The following is a 23,209-nucleotide window of genomic DNA, read 5'->3' on the forward strand; positions in this document are numbered from 1 at the left end:
TGTAACGATTTTCTGCTGCTGCCCTAAGGTTCGAAGGTTTTCTGGCAGCGGTGTCTGTTCTACTGCTGAAGATTTATTTGACTCGACACGGCTTTCTCTTGTTTTTTGAAGATCTGTTCTGCCTACAGCCTTCTTTGCTGAAATTCCAGGTTACTTGAAGACCTGCTGCATCTCGATCCATCTCGATCTACCATATTTGAACCCAATCCGTTGGCTGCTGGTTTGAAGTTTGAAGACAACCTTCATCAATGGGTCCTTTGGTTTCCGCCTCTCTGTTTCCCCTTTTCTCGTAAGTCAATGGGGGTATAGGGGTTTCCTGCCAGTAGCGTGACTGTCAACAGGTTCTCTTCGCTGGTTGAATCGATTTGCTGCTGATGTTGATTATTCAGTAGCAACTTGTTGGTATCGAGTTGCTACTAGGGTTTGCTGAATCGATTACCCTGTTACTGGTTTGTGAAGATGTTCCTCCTTGATACGAAGTTTTGGTCAATGGAGTTGCAGATCTATCGTGAGATTGGGTTTCTATGATGTGCTGCCATTGTTTTTTCGACTGGTTTTTTGGCTGGAGGTTGGAGATGGTGCTGCTAATTCTAGGAGATCATGAACCATGATGAATTGCCGCTGCCGCTGGTTCCTCTTCTTCCCTGGTTTCTGCTGCCGAGTTTTCCCGGGTTTCTCTGTTGTAAGTTTGAAGATAACCTTCGTAAGTTGGTTTCTTCAAAACTTAATTTTGTGATTTCCATTAATACCCCTTTGTTTCACGTGAAGACAACTACTCCAATAGTACCCTATGTCATCATTACTTTATTTAGTCTCATATATTACCCCTCCTTTCTCTCTTTATTCCACTTAAGCCATTCTCCAAATTTTCATGTCATCATGTGCCATCATTACCTTATTTGAGTTTCCAGCTTTGCCCTTACTTTGTGAACTTATTTACTCCTTGACCTTATGGCCTTCTTTGTTTCTTTCAAAGGAATCCTATTCTGTTCACCATATTACCAGAATGCCATCCCTTTTTCAACTTTGTGTTATTTACAGTTCTACCATTCCCCTATTTGACCACCCAATTGACCATTGAAAATTCTGGTTTATTACCAGTTTGCCCTTTGGCTTGGACTGTATTTAAAAGTGGATTTCCACCAAATTACAGCCAGGCCATCCTTTTTTCTAACACCGTTCCCTTTCAATATTTCTAATTCCCTTCATATCCCATACATTTGGCATATACCCATAATCCTTTTGGAAGTTAATGGTATTCTCTAATTTGCCATTTCTTCTTTTTCCATTACTCTTAGCACCTCTTGGAAAATTCTGGAATATTATGTTTTTGCATCATCTCTGTTATGTCCACGTGTACTACACGTGAGGGGGGGATTATGTACAGTACACCTGTAGACATTGTAGAAGCAGAACTTGCAGGAACACTTGGTGCAAAACATACAAGATCAGAGTTTTCACCATTACCGATCAGAGTTTTCACCATTGCCAATGGGTATCTACTTTGTTATTGGGTTGAGTTTGCCGTAAGGGGGAGATTGAAGTATTGAAGAGTATTGAAGATATTTGGTTGTTGCCTATTTGAGGACTTTCAGTTGGGTTGATACAGTTTTTTTTCCGCTGCCTGATTCAGTTTGTTTTTCGTTGCTTGCTGCTCTAGTTATTTCACTTCAAGATTCTAGGTCACTATGACAATTTGAGATTCAATATTGGATAGCTATTAAAGATCGTTGAAAGCTGCCTTTTTTGGAAGACATTCCAGTCCTGGTTTGCCGATCATGCCTGTCCAAGTTTTGAAGATCTATTTTTTCAAGTTCTTGAAGGTTTATTTAGGAGTTGCATTCATATGTCAAGCTGGATTCTGCTGCAACTTAGTTTTTTCCCATTTTGTTCAAGTTGGGCATTAGTACCTTGTAAGTGCCAGCTTGAGGGGGAGTGTTAGCATTATTATGAGTTTTTTTTTTTTCTTTAGTTCAAGCTGGATCTTCTTTCTTTACTTATTATAATCCAGCTTGAGGGGGAGTGTTGCAATATGTAATCCAGAATACCGTGGGGTATTCTGGTCTTTTTGGGGTAGTTTTATTCTTCTTATGTTATTAAGTGTAAGTGGGTTATGTGGGTTTTAGTCCCACATCGCCTAGTTTAGACTCTTTATAATTTCTCCTCTATTATAAATAGAGGGGCTTACCTATGAATGAATACAAGAAGTTATTATTCTCTCTTTTCATCTCTCTAAAGTTACTGGTTACAGGTCCTAGGTTTTCTACACATTGTTTGTTGCATAAAGTCAAATATATTTTGAGTCAACATTCATGATTCAACAATACAAGTTTGTTTGGGTAAGATTTGGAGCAAATAGGAGATTTTTTTTTTGGGGGGGGGGGGGGGTGGTTCTTCAAAAAACTGACGAAACCAGTTGAGTCCACCGAGAGTTGATCGAAATTTCGACTGAGACAAGTCGAGTTTTGGTATTTATATAAGGTGGATTGTAACATTTCGACCTGATATGAAATCTCGGACTGAGATTTTGGCGAGACACTGAAATTTCGGTCGAGACTATGTTCTTTTCTTGTTTAGTGGCTAGTTTCGACTCGGTAGCTTGAAATACCGAGATATTACCGAGATCTCGGGGAGACCTCGTACCATGTTGTCCTGAACCAAAGCTCATTTGCCAGCACCAGAAAGTAGGGAACAATTCTTCAATGAAGCATGTCTAAGATGTTTCTTGCAGATAGTAACAATACTATGTAGACGGAGGTCACGTTCCAACACAAGTTGCAGAAAATAATACAGTTAGTTTCTAACACCAACTCCTATAAGTATCATAAGTACCTGAAAATGACCAGCTAGACGCCTATATTGTCCAAAGAGGTAACCCATCTCCCGAGGACCAACACCCATATCTTCTGCAGGAAGATCCTGTTCCATACGTCACAAGTGCCAGAATCAAATGTTTTAATAATTCAACATTTGAATCCAGTAAGCACTTGAAGAAAACCATGTAATGACAATCTTTTGTTACCTGATCAGGACTTAAATACCGATATAACTCATCCATAAAACTTTGGCAAAAACGCATAATCTGCCAACATTGGTTCCAGATACATTATGAGAACCACTTTGAGAACCTCTTCAACATAGAAACTAACCTACTAAAAAAGGAAGTAGCTTTGTTTCAACGTAACGAATTCACACAGAAGAAGCAATACCTCGATGTCACTTTTTCCTTTTGGATCAAAATCACTTCCACCCCCGCCACCTCCAAGTTTGTATGGCGACAAAGCATTCTTTAATGTCTGCCAGAGAAATAATTAATATAAGTAATTAAAATACACATTTCAGCACTGAGAAGACTCATTTCATTTCTCATTCCTCTATAGAGGAAATAGAGAGAGAGAGAGAGAGAGAGAGAGAAAGTGAATTAGATAAGAACCCAGGTCAAAACCGACAACTCATTGAAAAGAAGACAAGAATTTGGAGTAAAGTTAAAGATAGAACAAGCAATATTTTGTCTCTAGTAATAAACAGGTAAGGAAACCAAACTAAATCAACTCAAGTACTAATCTTTAAGGACCTCCACTCTACTGTAAAGTGTAAAAGACTACAATAGTTATTCCAACATTCAAAACAACCATCACGGAGTTCCTACCCAACATCGTAGTCAAAGCCTCTATCATCAACATGTGTCAAAAAGAAAGAAAAAGAACAAATAAAACTAACCAAAAAACCTACAATAGGAAGGATGAGGGTACTCTGAAATTTTGAGTCTTTAAGTTTGGACACTCAAGAGGGTGGGCCTTGGTGCAACGGTAAAGGTTGCTCCATTGTGACCAAGTGGTCACAGGTTTGAGTCTGGAAACAGCCTCTCTGCGAAAGCAGGGGTAAGGCTGCATACCCTCCCCAGACCCTGCAGTGGCGGGAGCCTTGTGCACTGGGTATGCCCTTTTTTTAAGTTTGAACACTCAACTGCAAGAGGGGATCCCAAGGATGATGCATCAATGAGATTGGTGAGCACTGAGCATAAACAATACCTGTTCAAACCCAAGAAACTTGGCAATACTTAAATTCATGGATGGATGATAACGAAGACCACCCCTACATGGACCAACGACTTTGCTGAATTGAACCCGAAATCCTCGATTTACATGTGTCTCTCCCCTGTCATCAACCCATGGAACTCGGAAGACAATCATACGCTCAGGTTCCAATAAGCGCTCCAGGATTTGGATATAACTGAAACACAGGATAGTCAAATAAGATTTGCATAGCCTTTACTGTGAAATTGTTTTACGTCAGATGAACAAGTCCTGATTGAAGTACATTACTCCTTCAAGTTTACTCACTGAGTATTCTTTGCTATCACCCGTTCTAAAGAATGAACAGCTTCTTGCACAGACTGTATGAACTCAACCTCATGAGGATCCCTTCTTAACACAGCTTCAACAATTGATCCAGCAGTTTTTGACATAAGAGCTTTATTTCAAGAAGCATGTCCCAGACAAGTCAATAAAAAGAAATTCAGTGGAAAAGATTGATTATTGATTAAAAAAAATCCAATTAAACTACCATCGATTATTGATTAAAAAAAATTCAATTAAACTTTAAGAAAGGTACAAGGGTTTTAAATGAAGCATCAAATTCACAAGAACCTTTAACTCAATCATTACATTCAAATTTTCAGTTGAAGGGGAAAATAACAGAAAAATATTCAAATAACTGTACCATAATTCTCCTGGATATCAAATTTATACAGTCAACAGCCACAGATAAGGAGAAAGGGTCGTACTTTAAACTTCAGTAGCTGATAAAATCAAAAATCAAGAACCAACTTTTCCACACGATGAATATTATGTGCAGTGACTACTAAGATATATGAACATTTGATCTATGGCAAGTTCCATCACTCTGTATATTGAGGCAGAACCCACAGTTGTTACTTACTCTCAGGAAATGATACTTATATCTTCTTTTTCATTTCCTTTCATCTTGTTCTAAAAGAATCTACCAAACCCTTGTCGTATGGGAAATGAGAGAACACAGCAAAGTATAATCAATTTAACGAAGAAATAATTGTGTTGTAAAAGAATTGACATGCAACAAGTAATAAAAATAACCATAGCTTACGCTTCTATGTTTTCTATGTTTTGAACTGAGGGACAAATTCTCTCCTAAGACCAGCTGATAAATAACCTGCTTCAAATTGATTTGATGCCAAGGTTTGAATGCAAGGAACTCCTTCAGCCAGCAACATTATACTTCATGTTCTTAAACAAGTCTTACATTCAACATCTTTATGATAATTGGTTGAGTTAAAAGAAAAATTCCTGCAACTAGTATATATTTTTTGCACTCTAGTATAAGTGGATTAGAGGGAGAAAAGAATCATCCATGCATTCGGAAGTGTCTGTGTATCAAGTGAGTCTGCATACTTAGATGACCAAGGACAAATTTTTATCATATTTCCAAAAATTTAAATTTGTTTAGTGGAATATTTTTTTATGAAGACTGTAACTGACCTTTAACATAAATGGGTTTGTCAGTAACGGTTAAAATTTTATCCTTGGAGGCCATCTGAAGCCGAAGAGCTTCCTTATGGAGCAAACTGTTATTGTGTTCTTCCAGTGCACTCATTTGCATATTTCTACTTCCTTCGTTCCCATAAGGATTCCTCCTGTGCTTCCTCCCATATTCCCTGCAAACAGAACAAAAGATCCTTGCCGTACCCTCCTTAACATCAACATAGGCCCACTTATAGGTGTCAGCCCATTCTTCCCTCCACCTCTTGACCACCTTCTTCTTCCTTTTAGTCGCTTGTGTCTTCGGCGACTCTTGATGTTCATTATGGTTTTGAGAATCCAAGATAAGCTGCTTTTGCTCTTCCTGCTCTTCAGTGCATGGTTCTCGTGGTGAAACTCCCATTAGAGTTGCGTTAGAGAAAGAAGGGTCATCATCTCCAGGCCCAATCTCCAAATCAATCTCTTCCCCAATTTCCCTCACCATCAAGTGATGCCTCTGAGCCTGCTGAAGCAAGTTCATATCATCCATTGCCGAATGCATCCCTAAACACTACTGGTATCAGCATTCATCACAACGTCACAAAACCCTCCATCCTCTCCGCACACCACACTACACAGCTCCAGTAAACTACGACTGTGCGCAATACCAAAACTGGAAAAAAAAAAAAAAAAACAACAATAAATTAAGCCCTGAATGTCAAACCCGAAGATAAAATTAAAAAAATGGAATTTTCATGACTACCCATGAAACCAGACACGAATACATACCTCCTAATCGAAAGAAGGAAAAGAGACGAGCAAACCAAGGATTTGCAGTTTCAAGTTTCAACTCTTATTTTCAGTCTATACTCTGAACACCTCATTTGTAATTTTGCTCAGAGAAGAAAACTCCAGACTACGATTCTGATCATGTACGGTGTACCATAGGGGTTCGAAAGTTGTTTAGATTCACCTGTTCTCTTCGGTTTGTCAAGATTTTGGGACAAATTGATCTCTCGGAGACCTGTGAGTCTCACAGATGATGGAACTCAAAAAGGACTAGAAAGGTTAAAACTTAAAATAAAGAGTTTTAAGGGGCTGTGAGGAACTCAAATCGTACTTCATACATGCAGTATAGGTCTCCAGAAATACGTAAGTAGTATATTTACAGTGTTATAGTATAGTATAATTCTAATCAATATCTGTTTTTTCTTGTAGAAAGAGACGGTAAAGAATGCCAGTGATGACGATGCCTATGGTAGGTTTTATCGTAAGAACCCGTGCGATGCTTGCCCTGTTCAGGTTATCTTGCCCTGTTTCACGTGTAAATGGTAACCACTTAAGTTATACCTTCCAGGGCCTGTGCCGTCTTTGCCTTTTACCTTGCCTTGTACAACAACAACAATCTTTTTCTTTCGTTCCCAAACATGGCTCTAGGTATCGGTACCGGTTTTGCTACTCACCAATACTGATACCATGCCGATATCATATCGGTATCATAGTATGGACAAGGGGTAAAATGGTTAGCAAACTCATTTTTTAAGGAAATTTAGGGGTAATTTTGTTTGATATAGCCGATCCAGGTCGATATTGTATTAGTATTGTATCGATTTTGCGTGTTGCCGATACCCATTCTGCTATCGTGCACTAAAACCATGTTCCCAAATCCCAAACTAAGGCATATCAGGATCTCATATGAGAACGGTTCTCGTAGGGCCTTAGTCGCATAGATGGAATCCAAGAGAGTGGATTCCATCTATGCATCTATTTATGTGACTAAGGCCGTATAAGAACCTGATCCATCCTCATCCCAAATCACCGCTGCCCCACGGATCTTTATCCCCTCCAATTTCTTGCCCGGTCCAATTCCCTAGTGCCCCTAACAAGGGGAGGGGGGCGCAATGATCATTCCACCCCCGCCCGAACACTCTGCCCGGGTAGAGTCCATCCCCCTCTTATTACAGGCACTAGGAAACTAGGCCGGACAGGGAATTGTAGGAGATAATTTTCCCCACCCCACACACCAGGTTGGAAAAAAAATATTTTACAACTCAGGATTAGAATCGGTCGACAAATCCAATCTGATGCTATTTGTGGCCAACTTTTAGAGTTTTGGAGGAACTAATTAGTATTAGGTCAATTTTCCATCATCTATAGCTGTGTTGGCTTGGTTGATCTTGTCAATCCAATCCCAAGTTTTATGAACATTGTGTTGTCCTCTGAACATATCAACATAATTTTTTTTGGGATATCAAATAGGCCCAATTAATTGGGAATTTCCTATTGGGCCAGGTCATTGGAATACTCATTGAATGTTGAGAATTTTTTTGTTTTTGTTTTGGGTAGATAGAATGTTGAGATTATGCATTGAATTTCTGGTAGTAGATCTATAATAATAATAATAATAAAAGAATTTGTTTTAATGAAATATTAATTAATCGATGGTTTCAAAGTCAATCTATTCACTCCTCTAGATAAGATTTTTCTTTTTCTTTTTTGGTGCAAGATAAGATTTTTCTTTGTTCATTAATGAATTGACCGAATAAATGTATGTTGATCCTTTGATTAATCTTGACAAAAATCCGATTTGTTGTGAATAATGGATTAAAGCCACTTCGTCCACTTAATGTAATATCGCTCCTGGATCAAAGGAAAATAATGAAACAAAGCACATGGAGCCAGCTCATTATTTATCTATCAAGAAAAAATATGGCAGACTAATTGATATTTATAAAAGGATTTAATTGATCCATGATTTATGTTTCATCTTTTGTTTCCTTTTCGTTTGTTTTGAAAATGATATCAATCAATTTTGATTCTTTCTTTTTCTATTAATTCTAGCAATAAATGCAAGATTATTTACTTCCATAATAGAATCTCATTTTTGTTTTTTTACTTTGCAATAAATCAAGATCTAATCCAATAGAAATGAAAATGATGAACACACTAGCAGAGTATAATGGAACCTCGCATGCTAGCACTTTATTAACCATCGAATTTGACAAAAAGCATCTCAACTGTTTGTTTCCGCTATCATTGCATCACCCACCCACCACTGCCATTGCAACGGTCCCATCTCCCTCTCTCATTCCTCTCTAACTCCCCCTCCTCCTCCCCTTAGGCTCTCCCTCTCTTTCTCCCTCTCCACTACCCCGTCTTGCCAATGCACCCCAACCCCCCTGTTGCCCCTATCCCCCCTCCCCCCTCCCGTGCCCTCCCTAAAACTTGCCCTCTGGTGTAAGTAGCAATAATGGGGTTCATTCCTACCTCCATCCCATAGCAAGGTTTCCCTCTTCTCTTCCTTGTCACTCCACGGATTGGCGGGCAACTACGATAAGGAGGGAGACGATGACGATGATTTTCTTAATGGTAGCCTAAAATATTCTTTTTATGTAAAAGAGTCGCCACCTAGATAGGATCTAGGACCCATACATGTCTCTCTCGAAATGACTCATTATGGATAAGGCAAAGATCTTCTCAATTTTTTTGGTAAGTTTAAGGTTACATGTTGGAAAGCTTTTACACACTCAACCCCGTCCGGCCGATGCCCGATTTCTTTCTATTTAGATCATTTGTACTAATATACTTGCTTAATAACTAACATGGTTTTTTCTAAAATAGTAAATCTAATCCTAAATTTAAGTAGCTAGGTCGAGTGCTATATATATATAAAGAAAGAAAATGAGGAGGGAAAAAAGGAGAAAATATGACTGAACCCAATGGCAAAAGATTCATTAACCCTGCCCCCAACAACAAGGGGGTGGGGACAAGGAGTTGCAGAGGCTAGGGATCGGAGTAGGGGTGGTGAGTTGGTGGGGAAGGAGTTTGCAAAATGGTTGGAAGAGAGAATGCGAACGAGAAGTGAGAGGGAATGAGGAAGGAGGAGTTTGGGATCCGGGGAGAGGGGAGATGCAGAGGGTGGTGATCGGGGATCAATGAAATTTGTGTAGTGAAGGATGGTGGTGATTTACAGGGCTTACGAAACAGGGAAGAAGATGTAGGAGAGGGGTCAGAGGGTAATTTAGGAATATTAAAAATATGAGAGGAGAAGGAGAGGTAAATTTTTTTCTCCTGAGAATCATAAAACAAGTTGGCTAATTTGAGCCCACAGATCACTGATTGATTAATTTGATCAATAATGGCTTTGTTATGACATACACTGCTCCTAAAACCATGACCACTCAAAGCTTTAGATGGACACATGATTTTCCAAGAAATTAAAGACCACTTCTTAATACCATCAAATATGTTTGATGGTTCAATTGTTGTGGATGCAAGGAGATATTGCATCCACCGCAACTGAACCATCAAACATATTTGATGAGGCAAAGTAAACATAAGTATCGCTACACCGATCATAGATGTGATGAAGAACGATAGATCCACAAGATTTTCATTTTATTATGAAAAACAGAAACATTTAATTAAAAAACTTAGTAAAGTCAGAGCACTTGTTAGTTCTAGCCCTATTGGCCAATACATGAGCTGTCTTAACTACATCTCTACTAGCCTTTATTACATTAACTGATTCAAAAGTATCCAAAAGAGAAGAGATACTATAGTGTAGATGAAACAGCTGCCATGGCCATTTGTGAAAATTTTCCTTCTTTAGCCATGCTTCCATGTTCGCCGAATTTGTACAGATGCTTAAGCGCTTGATGCCTTTGTGCATTGCTTTCCTGGTTCCTTGTTCGATAGCCTTTCCTTCTGCTTCATCTGCTGAATCTATTAGATCATGGTCAAAAGAGAAGATAAAGTTCTCCACATCAATATATAAGAAGATAGATGCCCAACCACCTTCCTTAGTGTTGGTATTGTAACTTCCGTTAGTTATTAATATTGACTGTCCAAAAAAAAAACTGAAATGAGGATAGGGGATGTGGGCAAAGAGTCATATATCCCCTAATTGGGTTGTTTCCTCTAAGAATTTGAATGCATCATGGCTCAAAGTTGCAGTCCAATGGTTTACATGATAAAGCACTCGATAGGGGTTTGGTTGATCATCTTCATGTAGAACATGGTTCCTCTCAGTTCAAATAAATTACAAAACAAAAGCAATAATTTCCAAAAATCAATGAAAAAAGCTTTTATTAAAATCATCACTGTATAAAGATGAAAACAAACCGGCTACCGTATTTACCGAAAGAGAGGAAATTCTTAAACCCATAGGAGAAGCAAACGAAACCATCCTATCCTAGAAAATTGATATTCAAACAAGAGATGCCACAAAGATTCCTACGCATTTTTACAAAGAATACAGATGATCTGTATTGGAAAGCATTTATTAATATAAGCTCGAGTTAGGATACCATTGTGACAGCATTTCCAAAGAAATACCTTAAACTTTGGGTGAATTCCAAATGATCTTCCAAGGAAAAGAAATAGGGGGATGGATTAATTAGAGTTAAGTTTCAACAGAAGCTGCAATTTTGGTGGAAAAGTTACCAGTTACCGAAAAAATGGCAAAATATTTCGTCTCTAGTGAAGGATTGAGAGATCTTCACCTTGAGAATAGCTTTGGTAATGTCAGAAGGGAAGATTGATGAGATAAGAGAAACATTCCAATCACCAACCACCTTGGAGTACATGGTAAATGAAGTTGGAAGCTGAGAGATGGAGAATGAAGGTAATGGGGGAATCCACGAATCCGTCATGATGTTTACCAAAGTACCAGAACCGATCCTCCAACAGTGAAATTTTTTAAAAGCAGGTAAGATTTTTAAATTTCCCTCCAAAATTTGGAACAGCTTCTATGCAGAGAAGCCTTAATCAGAGAAGAGGTGGTAAAGTATTTTGCTTTCAAAAATTGACCCCATAGAGAAGAAGATTTTTTAACATTCTCCAGCAGAGGCTTAAGAGAAGTGCTAGGTTATGATTAGGATTCTTTTAAAAAAAAAATTAACCATTTTAGAAACTTTTCAAATCATTCTTGATAAAATCCAAACATTGCTAACTTGACACACGAGTACAGAGGAACATCAACAACAGTTCACAAAGTTAGGCACCAATGGAGCCACCCCATCACAGATATAGCCCATACCGAAACCTGCTCATTTATCTTACATGAAATGAGAAAAAGAAGACAATGCTTCCTAAAAACAAACATTTTTTTTTGATTAACGGAAAAATAACTTTTAAGAGAAAAGAGTAATTACATCGTTCAGAGTTTTAGAAGTAGAAACTAGAACTTTAGATTTACAAGCTTTAGCAGCAAGTGTATTGAAAAGGAAACAAATTCTATTATCCACTTTCTTACAATAAATATTGGTATGGACAAAATAAACAAGTTGTGAGAGAATGTAAGTGGAGTTCCAAGGCAAGGGATGTGTAGATGGCTTCAAAATCATTTCCTACAAAGCCTGAGAAAGTGAGAAGCATTCCAAATATGAATATTAGTCCATAAAAAAAACATTTATTCATCATTTATCATATATTTCAATCACACACTTGTCCCTTGGGTATCTATAAACAATTACACAAACATATTCCACATTTATTGGATACATGAAAAAGGGGGAGGAAAAAAGAGAGGGGGCATATATGCAGTTGTACAACCACCTGACTATCCTGATCCTCTCATGTCCCCCAAAGAATTTGATGGTCATCCATTCACAGATTTTGACTGTGCTTATCTTCAACAGAAATTATTCATGAGACAGTTTCCAACCTGTTGGATGTTGCATCTAGTGTTATAAATTTACAGTACTGTGCTTATAAACAGCCATTGCAGTACACGAGGGGCTCTTCAATAACAAGCTTACAGAAACTAACTAAGAATATCCCTGTACAAAAATGAGGGACCTTTTGTACTTCTTCCTTTGGACATGTTTGCTAAGAGACCCAAATATCTTCTGTTTCTTCTTTCCAAAAACCCCATCTCCACCCAACCCTAGGAAAATCTCTCACACACCTGGACCTGAGTCGGCATGCAACATCAAAACTGACATCACGGTGGATGAGCAGCGCCACATCTGACAAGTTGGTGCATTGATCCAGTAGAGAGGAAATGAATGAACATGTGACTCCAAATTCCGATAACCTCAAATATGCCATCAGTTTTTTCAAATCCTTCATTCTACTCTCCTTGTTCAAGCGTCTCATATGAAAAGACATCTCTAATGCTGACCATGACCTAGGTCCCAATTCAAGAGCACAAACATTCGGAAAAGCACTTGACAAAGCTCCAAAGCCAACCTCTCCACCAACGGCAACTATTTCATCCCATTTAGATGAATCCACCACCGAAGTTTCAACTGTTCTACCAGATTGAAACAGCTGTCCAAGGATGCAAATATCAGCAGTTTCAATGTGAAGTGACTTCAAATGAGATAAGCATGCCAATCCAAACTTATCTGTTCCTTCAATGCAAAGATAGAGTATAGAGAGCAATGGTGCTTCAAGAACTAGACTCTTTGGTTTGACACAGTTCAATTTGAGTGAAGTAAGGTTAGGGGCATGTATAGTCAAAGAGATTGGAGCATTGGATACTGTCCAATGACAAGTTCTAAGTTGCAAGAAATGTATCTTAGGTTCTTTAAGCCCTCCAACCCCAATAAGACTAAGATTCTGCAGAGAGGGGAAGCATTGGTTCACCTTTTCTAGGTCCTCATCATCTAATCTTACATATTCGAGTGTCAAACTTGTGAGCATTGGCATTGGTTTCAAGCCCTCCACTGACAGCCAAGCATTCTTCAGCTCTAATTTAAGAAGAACGTGACCTGCAAAATGCATATACAGACTTCAGTAAAGAGCTTACATTGTTCGGTCATTATACAGTACGAGAGAACAATCTGCCATTATCAAACAGAAATTGAATTATCAGAATTCAAAATGGATGATCCAGTCCACCTTGTATGCCCTGTGGTCCACTAATATACTTGTGGAGCCATTGATTTTATTCCCAAAGACAAGATTGAGTACTCCATCCCAAGCATATGTTTACTTAGAAGAAAACTATGCTTCTAAGCAAGCTACGTATGGATGTTTTTAACTGAACAAAACCATTTAATGACATCCGCCTCCTGAGTTTTGGCCCCAAATACGAAATCCAGAATCTAATTTTGCGGTAATATGAACCAAATAGGTAGACTTACTGATTAAATGTGCTAAGTAGGTGCATTTGAATGTTTCTAAACCAATCACCAAGTATATGAGTTGGTATTTGTTCTGCAGAATATGGTACATATAGTACAGTTTTCATGCTCATATCTCCTTTGGGGGAGGGGAATTCTAGTAGGTATATTGATCAAAAGTCATAAAACTCATTCTTTTTAGCTTGTACTTTGCAGCTATTCATGTAGACCAATCACAAGTGACAACCAGTCCACTAGAGGATCGCAAACTTCAGGTCCACCAACAGTAAACACTTTGATCGGTTCTTAGATTTGCAGGAATTTTCAGAACAATGATAAAAACATAAAAAATAGAAAGAAGAAGAAGATAAGGTAGTCTCTCTGATGCTGCAGGTTCATCATAGAAATTGGATTATTTCTTTAGAAATAGGCCTAGGGTTGGGTTATATACATGTTGGGCCTTTGTTCCTAAGGGTTTTCTATGTATTAGGCCACTTTAATGAGCCTAAACTAGAGGTACATAGGTTGCATACCGGATTAGCCCAATACTTAGTTTATTTTTATGTTTTTTTAATTGAACAGGTTCAAATTAGTTGCATCCAATTGGTTCAATTTAAGTGGTCATGTGATGTAAGTTGGCTTGGATTAGGACTCTATAAGTCCAGCCACGTTTGAGTCTATTTCCTTTAGTATTCTAGTTTCCTAGTCAGTTTAAGTTACCTAATAGGTTAGGGATAGGGTTAGGCCACTTCTTTTTAGTGTCTAAGTCTATTTTTGAGTCTTCTATATAAGTTTGTAAGGAAGGCCAGCATTACATACGAATTTTGATTAATAAAAACTCAGCTTTATGCTTGCTGCCTTTGTTGCTGCTACTGCTCCTTTGTGTGAGTGTTGCCTTGTGGATCTCAAGATGCTATTGTGAGTGGACTCTCACGATTCTTTGCGTCTGTCTAGTACCGGGAGATTCTTCTTCTTATTCAATCAAGCTTCTTCAAGCTGCTACTGCTGCCTTTGAAGGAGATCAAACCAGTATGTAATCTTAGTTGCCTACATATATCCTTCCCCTTTTCATCCTCTAACCTAATCTACACCCCCCTCCATCCATCAACCTTAACCTCCATTAAACCTGCAACTCCTACCTTAACTAGAACTCCCTCATAACTTCAGATCTGTCCATCAGTTTCAAACCAAACTTCTAGCATACAACCCCCACACTTCTCCCTACACTCGACCTTAAACCTAGCCCTTAGTCTCCTCTACAACCCCTCCATTCCTCCACCCCATTAAACCTAAAACCTGCAACTCAATTCTGTCCAGAATTGCAGAATTTTAAAACCTTCCTAAATCCAATTATTTTTATCCCATAATAACCCCCTAGACCTGCATATTAAAGCCATATAAGACCCATTCCCAAATTCCCATCCTAAACCCTAGAATTAACCTAAAACGTAGTGCTGTCCATTCGAACCAGCAACCCCTTTTGCTATTGATCCTGTTATCTGGCTCCAAGTAGGTCTCCTACCTATCTAGGACTACATTACTCTCTCAGAATCGGTCTCTCACCCACAGCCTCTCACCTTATTTTGGTCTCTCACCATATAGCAATGCATCTCACAGTCATCTGTGTCTCAAAAAACTAAAAGAGAAGGCTCAAGCCAATATCTCATTAATCAAATTCCTGTAAAGGTTGTAGCCCTTACAAACTTATATAGAAGACTTAAAGAACTCAAACACTGAAAAGGAAAAACGCAACCCAATCTTTAACAATAAGATAACATAAACTGATTAAGAAACTAAAATAATGAAAGAACTTCTAGTTTCCTTTTTTTTCCCCACCGTGCAGTGCAGACTAATTCCAGCTTAGTTGGTTTAGTGTAATTTATCTTCTTTTTCCCTGGTTTTTATCTTTTTAGGGAACTTCAATTTGGAAAGTTTGATAAAATAATACTAAAAAGAAAGATTTCTTTTAATAAGACGCCACTTTGTCCCCCCTTTTTTTTTGGGTAAGAATGCAAAAAAAGAGAGATGGAACCCATTAAACTTACAGAATGACGAAATTCGAGAGAGAACCTCAGACTGTCGCCAGCAAGACTGAGCCCAGAAATCAGAAACCGATAACGATTTCAGGCCTCCTGAAATTTCCGGCAGCCATTCTGATACGAAATTGACGTCTGAAAGGTAGAGATCATCAGATTCGTCGTCTCCATCATCTTCATCAAATAACCCACGAAATGGCTTCTCAACACCAATAGCGACAGATTCAATATTTCTCAAATTCTTGAGAACTTTTTTGATAACCTTCTTGAAGGGAGTGACGAAATCTTTCGTTCCAGGTGCTTTCGATTTCAAGTACCGATCGTAGGAGCAAAAGAGGTTCAAAGATCGAACATCATAGGAGAGGGCGTTTAGGGTTTTGGAAGAGAGTCTACATCGAGCTAGATCAGCGAAATCATTCACTCTGTTTAATATGTCCAGAATTAAAACTGGAGGAAGCTCGTCCATGTGGAGAGAGAAAGATTGAAAAACAAAAAATGTTTGATTCAGATTTCAGAAGTAGAGCTGAAATGGAAACTGCTTTATCTCTCTTTCGCATCAGATTCTTTAAATTCTGATTTGATGATGGAATACCGACTGCTTTCGCGACGCGCGCGTACTATTACGACGACGCTGATTCCTCACGTACAATGATGAAGTGTCAAAACGGTCTGACTGGTGAACCGAATCCGATCCACCCAATTAAAATAAGAACGAACTGTCTATTTAATTACTGGTCCGGCCAATTTACATATCCAAGATATCCCAAGGTTGTCAATTTAAAACCGAAACTGAAACCGCTCATTTAAAACCGAATTGAATCAAACCGATTGACTCCCTTATGGACCCAGATATAATCCAATTGAGTAAACAAAAAAAGGTCGTACCCAATACACAAGGCTCCCACGTTTAGCAGGGTCTGGGGAGGGTCAAATGTACGCAGCCTTACCCCTGTTTCAGAGAGATCATTTGATTTGACAATACAATCGATCCAAATCAGTATTGAGATCAGTATCAGCTGATATCGTTACCGATCTGGCCGTTTTTTAAACCATGGGTCACGAGACCAATAAGTCAGAAAACTACTATTTTCATACCTAAATTACCCCTGATTGCTTATTAAAATTTCTAGCCATGCCCTACCAAAACCCTTCTTTGTTCCTCGACTTCATCAGAGCTTCATTAGAACTTGGAACTCTGAAGTCTGTGCATCTCTGTAGGTGGGAGAGGGGTTGAGAGAGAAAGAGAGATGGGGAGGAGGATACTGAATGATGCGTTGAGAACGATTGTAAATGCAGAGAAAAGAGGAAAAGCAACAGCAAACCTGAAGCCTGTCTCCAACGTTATGGCTTCCTTTCTCAAGATCATGAAAGATCGAGGTAAACTATCACTATCTGTTACTACTGTTGATTAATTTGATAGTGGAGTTTTTTCCTCTCCCTTTCTAATGTATCTATTATGTTTTGTCTGCTATATACTTCTTCGGATCTCTTGTGCTCCAGTAGAATGAAATTGGGCTGATTTTTTTTTATCGTTTTTGTTTCACATAGAAGTAGCATTTTTTAGTTGTGATTTACCCAGAAAAAATAAACACTTATTTGTTATGGGCAGGTAAAGGATTAGATGATTCTTGTTTGTTTCTGTTATTTCTGTTTTGAGTTTTTTTTTTTTTTTTTTTGTTTGGTAAGTGGAAAAGTACCCCAGGTTGGTTTTCATAAGTTGTTTAAACACCACAGAATTGACATGGATTATTGAAGTCTACTCTGTACATGACTGGGGAATTGGTGAAATCAAAGCTTTCTTAACATCCACCCCCCCCCCCTCTTCCAAAAAAAAAAAAAAAGTGGTATCAGAGCTTTTGATTAAAGTGAACAATGGGTAAGATAGAACCTGATCAGCTATATTCTTTGTAAGCATAGAAGACACTAATGTTTGCAACATCTGGCATCTTCTCCAACAAAATGTTTAAGAGGGATATGTAAAATGTAAAAGAGATAACACAACGATTATTGTCATAGTGAACGGATGAAGTGATTACAAGTTTTGCACGGCAATTTTTCTTGCCTTTCTACGATCTTGAAGATCCAATTAGTGTTGACTGTTACATGCTCGGATGCTCCTTGGGTCCTGAGAAGATTCTAGAACTGAAAACTATTAAATCAGTGCTGAATTTTAAAATTTTTAACCTTTACTCTCATATATTGATTTTGTAGCTCTATTAACTAAAAACTCATCATGGAAATCTTAAGGTCGGAGTCTTGGCTTCAGCCTGAAAAGTGAACAGAGTAAATAAAAGGTTTTTCTTGAGTGTTGCTGACTATCTTCCTGTTGTGTTTCGGTCACCATCTTGGACTTCTTCCTGACCAAAGATGAACTACTGTTCCAGCCAAATTCAACTTATGTTTCTGAGGTAGGGTTTCTAGCCATTCATACGTTACAATGTTGGAACAAAAACAGTCATGCACTTAAGTGGAGACATTTTTCTTATTGGTGGAATTTATTCATTCAAATGTTTATCTCTTTGCCCTGGTGGGTTCAAACTGTTATACTATGGTGATTTTAATAAAGCCCCCCTCACCCCCCACCCCCCAAAAAAAAAAAAAATAGGAAAAGAAATCCTGATATCAGTCATAGACATCAAGTTTGTCTCTGTTGCTTCTCACCAGTTGCCAATTGCTGTTTCTGTCTTACTCTTGGGAAACCTAATGTCAGATTTGCAGCCAACGAAAAACTTTTATCCAGATGTTGGTGAACCGGATTTGCATTCTTGACCCCTAGTAGTGTAACTAACCTTGTTGACTTGTTTTGATTGTCTTAGAAAAAGAGTATTCATGTAGCTGCCCCAAGTAATTGGAATAATGCTCTGTTGACTTCAATTAAGTTTATAAAGGTTTTTCGTTTTTGTCCTTTACTGATCTTGAATTATGTTTAGACTTTCAGTTCAACATGTTTATCTATGGCAGCAATCCATGTGCCGCTTTTTTCAAATTCTATTAGAACTTTGAGGTTTTAAACTGACTTGTTTCATTCTGCTTTCCAGGTTATATCAAAGATTTTCAGGTATTTGACCCACATAGAGTAGGAAGGATAACCGTTGAACTCCAAGGCAGGATAAATGATTGTCGAGCACTCACTTATAGGCAAGATATCAAAGCCAATGACATTGAAGCCTATAGAATACGTATGCTTCCAACTCATCAGGTGGGTTTCCTTATCATGGCTATGTTTTTATTTTTTGTTTTTAAGACTAACCTTGTGTCCTCCTTTTCTTTTATCTTTTATACTTATGCTTTCATCTTCAGTGATTCACAACCTGAAGAACCTGTTTAAATTATTGTAGTTAACTATTTTAATAGTAGATAGTTTATAAGGTGTTACAACCTTCCAACTTCCAATCAATCAGATATATGACTAGTATATAGCCTAGAGAATTTCTATATGTTGGCATATTTGCATACTTTCATTGATTGTATCCAAGTAGGAAAAAGTAATGTTCTAGTGAAGAAATGAATTAAGGTGCAAAGAAAGTAGATACAACCCTTCTTGTATGTTGATAGCACTGAAATGGGTTAATTTGAGTTCTGAATCTGTGATTTATATAGCCCTTACTGTATGTTTGTGCCCCTGAGAGTCTTGAGATGGCCTAGCTCGTGCTCTGAATCCATAATTTTCGATTTGATTATGTCTATTAATGCATTACATTTAGGCTGGATATGGAGGAGAACATCATCTATATTACACAGGCAACTCGATTCTACAACAACAATAACAACCATAACCTTATCCCAACTAAATGGGGTCGGCTACATGGATCCGAGAGGGTCAAGACAATAAAAGAAAGAATAGCAGTAAAAAAAAAAAAAAAAAGTCTAAGCATTGGTCAAAGCAGCATCCCAGGAACATCCCCCTACAAGGGATTGGCTGCATGGGTCCTTGACCTCCAAACAACTCTATCCGTGGTCATACTAGGATCGAGCCCTACCATATGCATATCCTTTCTTACCACTTCCCCAATAGTCATTTTAGGTCTGCCCCTACCTCTTTTAGTTCCTTCCAATTGAATCTGGTCACTCTTTCTTACTGGTGCATCGATGGGTCTCCTTTGTACATGACCAAACCACCTTAAGCGGCTCTCACAAAGCTTGGCCTGGATTGCTGCAACTCCCAATTTGGTTCTAATACAAACATTCTTTACTCTATCTCTCCTGGTCTTGCCACACATCCTCCTCAGCATCCTCATCTGCGTAACAGGCAACTCGATTCTGTTGGTTCTAATTGCAGCTTGTACTGTCTACTTTGAATTTGAATAGTCCGCTCTAGTGAGACTGAGCAACATTGATGATGTTTGAAATATTAAACTAAGGAGAAACGATGTACACAAGCCCTGTGACACACTCTTTCCTCCCTGACCATGTGCCCCCCCCCCCCCCCCCGGTGTATGAATCTTTAAACACTCCCTCTGGTACGCCCATTGGCTTGGCATGGGAGATGTCAATACATGTGGGCTGTGTGTAGATCCCTCCCCTTTAAACTAAATAGTTGTCCCCCTCCCCCCTTCTTTCCTTGCCCCGTGTGTCCGTGTGTATGTGTGTTTAATATATAAATGAGAAAAAGAAGACTGCCTGGTCACGTTCCCCTACACCCACAGACAAGGGGGTAAAATGACTGCCCTGCTCCTCCTGTTGGATGCCCCTGCGTGCTCTCTTATTGGCCCCCTCATGCTGGTGCAGGGGCCACGTGATTGGGCAGCAAACCCTTCCCCTATATAAATATATAATATAATACAAAGAGTTCAGTAATTATATACCCAACTACTGTTATTGACTAAAAAGAAGAAAACCACTATACATGTATTGGGCCTACCCACCACATAGCAAAATATGATGTGTCCTTCCCTAAGGATATTGGAATTCTCTAATTATTGGGTGTGGGATCCTTATGTTGTAAATTCTTCCCCCCTTCCCCTCCCTCCCCCCCCCCCCCCCTCTTTTGGGTAAGCATAGTATCATTTCATTCAAACAGAATAATGTTCAGATAATACAGAAGATAATCATAGTTGATTCTTGCATTTGGGCTTTGATTATTCCCATAATAAAATTTTTGATTGGCAACTCACCCAAAAAAAGAAAAACAACCTACACTTAAAATAATATTGTCTCATACTATGCAAGGTAGGGAGATACTAGGCATACTGATTGTATAGTATGTAGGTTTTCTCAATAAGGTCCACAAAATAGGAAGGAACACATCATGTAAAACAGTGAGATCCATTCTGTACTATAGTTCAAAGGACCTGTGCACCATAAATGTCTATATCTCTAGCATTCCTCAAGATATACTAATATTACACCAGGGATTGGATCTTTTAGATCAGCGACTACCCCAATTCAGTTATCATAACTTCTTAATGGGTAGATTTCTGTGGAAGGCCAAACAATACAAGAACAGCTGCTAGTAGATGTATAGAATGTATAACTATAAATCTGTATCCTAGTGCTTGTTTTGTCGTTCAAACCAAATGCTTTCCAACACATCCACAACTACAACAGGACCTTGACCACTAGTTTAGTAGTGGTTCTAGGTTAAGAATCTACGTTTGTACCACAAATTATTAAAACATACCACGTGTCTTTTGTTGCAAATATGGTGTTAGCATTGGTAGCAAGGGTGGAACGAAATTTTAGTGTATAGCTCTTCCCATGTTTGCCTCCTCTGGAAGGAAATCCTAGGTTTGGTTCTATTAAGCTGTAGCAAGTTTATGGATTAAATGGGGTGTCATACCCTTGATGGCCCCAGTTCTAAAAACAGTTTTATCTTCTTCTGTTTTCAGTATTTAGAAAATATGGTCCATTATCATTATTAGTATTATTTTTTTCCCCACAAAAAGGATGAATGACTTTATTTTCTTTACACTCGTTCCCTTATGCAGTGGGGTTACGTCGTGATTACTACTCCCAATGGTGTTTTGGATCATGAGGAGGCCATTAGACAAAATGTTGGAGGTCAGGTTCTGGGTTATTTTCATTAATTACCCTTCATATCTTCATTTGGATGGGAATTAAGAGAGAGAGAGAGAGAGAGAGAGACTGTTCTGTATGTGTCATTGTGGAGAAGACTGATGCTTCTGATAAAGGTCAGCTTCTCATGTTCACAACATGCGCTCTGATTTTCATGCAAAATGATGATGTTAGTTTGTTGCAAATTGATGGTGATATCTAAACTTGGATTTTATTGTTCGGGTAATTTGTGAAGGGTAGAATGAAAAACAGATCAAAGCAAAGATATTAAGCATAACAAGTGTTTCGTTCTTGGAAATAATTGCATTTTGATTTAGTTATTAATACAAGCATAGTTATTAAGGCACCTCTGCGATTCAAGGCGGGCGAGGGGGTAAAAAAGCAAGACGACACCAACAAGGCGATAAGGCGTCGTCTAGGCGATCAAGGCGACACCAGAATTCAAGGCCAGAACCCACTCGAGTTATTCCTGTATATTTGAATCCAACAAAAATGCAAACATTTCAATAAGCCCGTAAGAGGGATGGGAGTCTTTACAACTAATTTTTTGGCTTAATTTAAGCCTCTAAAAGGAGTTACAAAGTATGGTAACTCTTTTTTCCATCTGAAAGCACAAAATTATCTACAAAGTATGCAACTCCATTTCCCATCTGAAGCACAAAATTATATCTGCCATGGAGCCCCACTTGCATCTACCCAATCCTTCTAAAACACGCCAGAGATGCTCTCAACTTTAGATCATATTTCAGGTCGACCATCTCGCAATTTCACTCTCTCTCTCTCTCACACACTGCATTTTGGGCACTTTCTGGTGCCATCTTTGTCCAGTATCCCATGGTGTTGCTACAATCTATTGGCCAGGTTATGGTCTCGATATTTTCCCAAGGATCTCAGAGTTGAACATAGATCGACAGCAATGACAGTCCTGGCTTAGCTTTAAGCTTAACCACTATATGTACACTTATATTCTCAAGTCACTAATGGTACAAAACAAAGTAAATTTTAAGCAATTCACCGAAAGGTTACCATCCAAAGCACTGAAAATGTTGACCAAAACCTAATCTTAAATCCATACAAGTTCCATAGGAACCCGGGAATGCCATCTACATGCATATGAAGGTAAGCATGCACGGAAACTAATGAAGAGCAAAACAATCAATAACAAGGCCTATGCAATTCCCACAATGTGTAGCACCAAAACTGTTTTCTAAAGGTTTCTGGGTTTATGCAAATTAAAATACAGAACTTTTCTTGTTCCAGCGCAAAAATCTAGTATACAATTGAAATAAATTCAGGATGGACAGTAGTGCACAGACCATCACTCAAAGCCTAGAAACTGTGTCAACAATTAAGAAGAATCAGGGTCTTTGCTTTCTGTTTAGGTCGTAAAGAACACACATGTCGGCAGCAGTCTTCATCTGAAACCATCAAGAGATTTAAAACAAATCTTACCACATAGTTTTATCATTAAAAAGGAATCTAAATATGTGGAACTAATTAATTTGACTGAGCACCAAAACCAGACTCACTAAAAACTGTTCATAAGCTAATATTAGGTTAATATATGTCCACTAAGGGGCATGACAGAAAA

The 23,209-nt window shown here is 38.4% G+C and overlaps 4 protein-coding genes across 9 annotated transcripts in view; 1 reads left to right on the forward strand and 3 right to left on the reverse strand.

The window, feature by feature from the left end:
• The window catches only part of LOC122667211 (NADP-specific glutamate dehydrogenase-like), a 34,799-nt gene extending 28,499 nt beyond the window's left edge, over positions 1-6,300 (reverse strand). For all 3 annotated transcript variants that reach the window (XR_006333775.1, XM_043863453.1, XM_043863454.1), the window contains exons 1-7: positions 6,285-6,300; positions 5,517-6,168; positions 4,344-4,473; positions 4,032-4,233; positions 3,210-3,296; positions 3,023-3,082; positions 2,833-2,919 (exon numbers count right to left, since the gene is read on the reverse strand). Coding sequence is in view for 2 of the 3 variants with exons in the window: in XM_043863453.1 (XP_043719388.1) it covers positions 2,833-2,919; positions 3,023-3,082; positions 3,210-3,296; positions 4,032-4,233; positions 4,344-4,473; positions 5,517-6,057 (1,107 nt within the window). In the remaining variant the exon portion in view is untranslated. The remainder of the gene's footprint in view (positions 1-2,832; positions 2,920-3,022; positions 3,083-3,209; positions 3,297-4,031; positions 4,234-4,343; positions 4,474-5,516; positions 6,169-6,284) is intronic.
• LOC122667215 (40S ribosomal protein S15a-2-like) lies at positions 3,392-21,832 on the forward strand. Of its 3 annotated transcripts, XM_043863459.1 has the most exons (5): positions 3,796-3,801; positions 5,936-5,943; positions 16,841-16,980; positions 18,642-18,802; positions 21,531-21,832. In XM_043863459.1, exons 3-5 carry the CDS (start codon positions 16,851-16,853, stop codon positions 21,627-21,629), a joined length of 390 nt encoding a protein of 129 aa, XP_043719394.1. In that variant the 5' UTR covers positions 3,796-3,801; positions 5,936-5,943; positions 16,841-16,850; the 3' UTR covers positions 21,630-21,832. The 3 variants fall into 3 exon arrangements, with proteins under 3 accessions (XP_043719395.1, XP_043719394.1, XP_043719393.1); XM_043863460.1 differs by lacking the exons at positions 3,796-3,801; positions 5,936-5,943 and adding an exon at positions 3,392-3,413 and having other exon boundaries at positions 16,845-16,980; XM_043863458.1 differs by lacking the exons at positions 3,796-3,801; positions 5,936-5,943 and having other exon boundaries at positions 16,806-16,980.
• Positions 12,193-16,101, reverse strand: LOC122667212 (F-box/LRR-repeat protein At4g29420). The gene is made up of 2 exons (XM_043863455.1): positions 15,613-16,101; positions 12,193-13,213 (listed from the first exon to the last, which is right to left on the reverse strand). The coding sequence occupies exons 1-2, from the start codon at positions 16,067-16,069 to the stop codon at positions 12,327-12,329; spliced, it is 1,344 nt and encodes a 447-aa protein (XP_043719390.1). The 5' UTR covers positions 16,070-16,101; the 3' UTR covers positions 12,193-12,326.
• A 948-nt stretch (positions 21,833-22,780) lies between the features above and the next one.
• Positions 22,781-23,209, reverse strand: part of LOC122667213 (CDP-diacylglycerol--inositol 3-phosphatidyltransferase 1-like) — a 38,914-nt gene continuing 38,485 nt past the window's right edge. For both annotated transcript variants that reach the window (XM_043863457.1, XM_043863456.1), the window contains exon 11: positions 22,781-23,036. In XM_043863457.1, the coding sequence (XP_043719392.1) occupies positions 22,977-23,036 (60 nt within the window). In that variant the 3' untranslated portion in view covers positions 22,781-22,976. The remainder of the gene's footprint in view (positions 23,037-23,209) is intronic.

This window comes from Telopea speciosissima, chromosome 7, assembly GCF_018873765.1.
Source record: "Telopea speciosissima isolate NSW1024214 ecotype Mountain lineage chromosome 7, Tspe_v1, whole genome shotgun sequence".
Taxonomy (NCBI): Eukaryota; Viridiplantae; Streptophyta; class Magnoliopsida; order Proteales; family Proteaceae; genus Telopea; species Telopea speciosissima.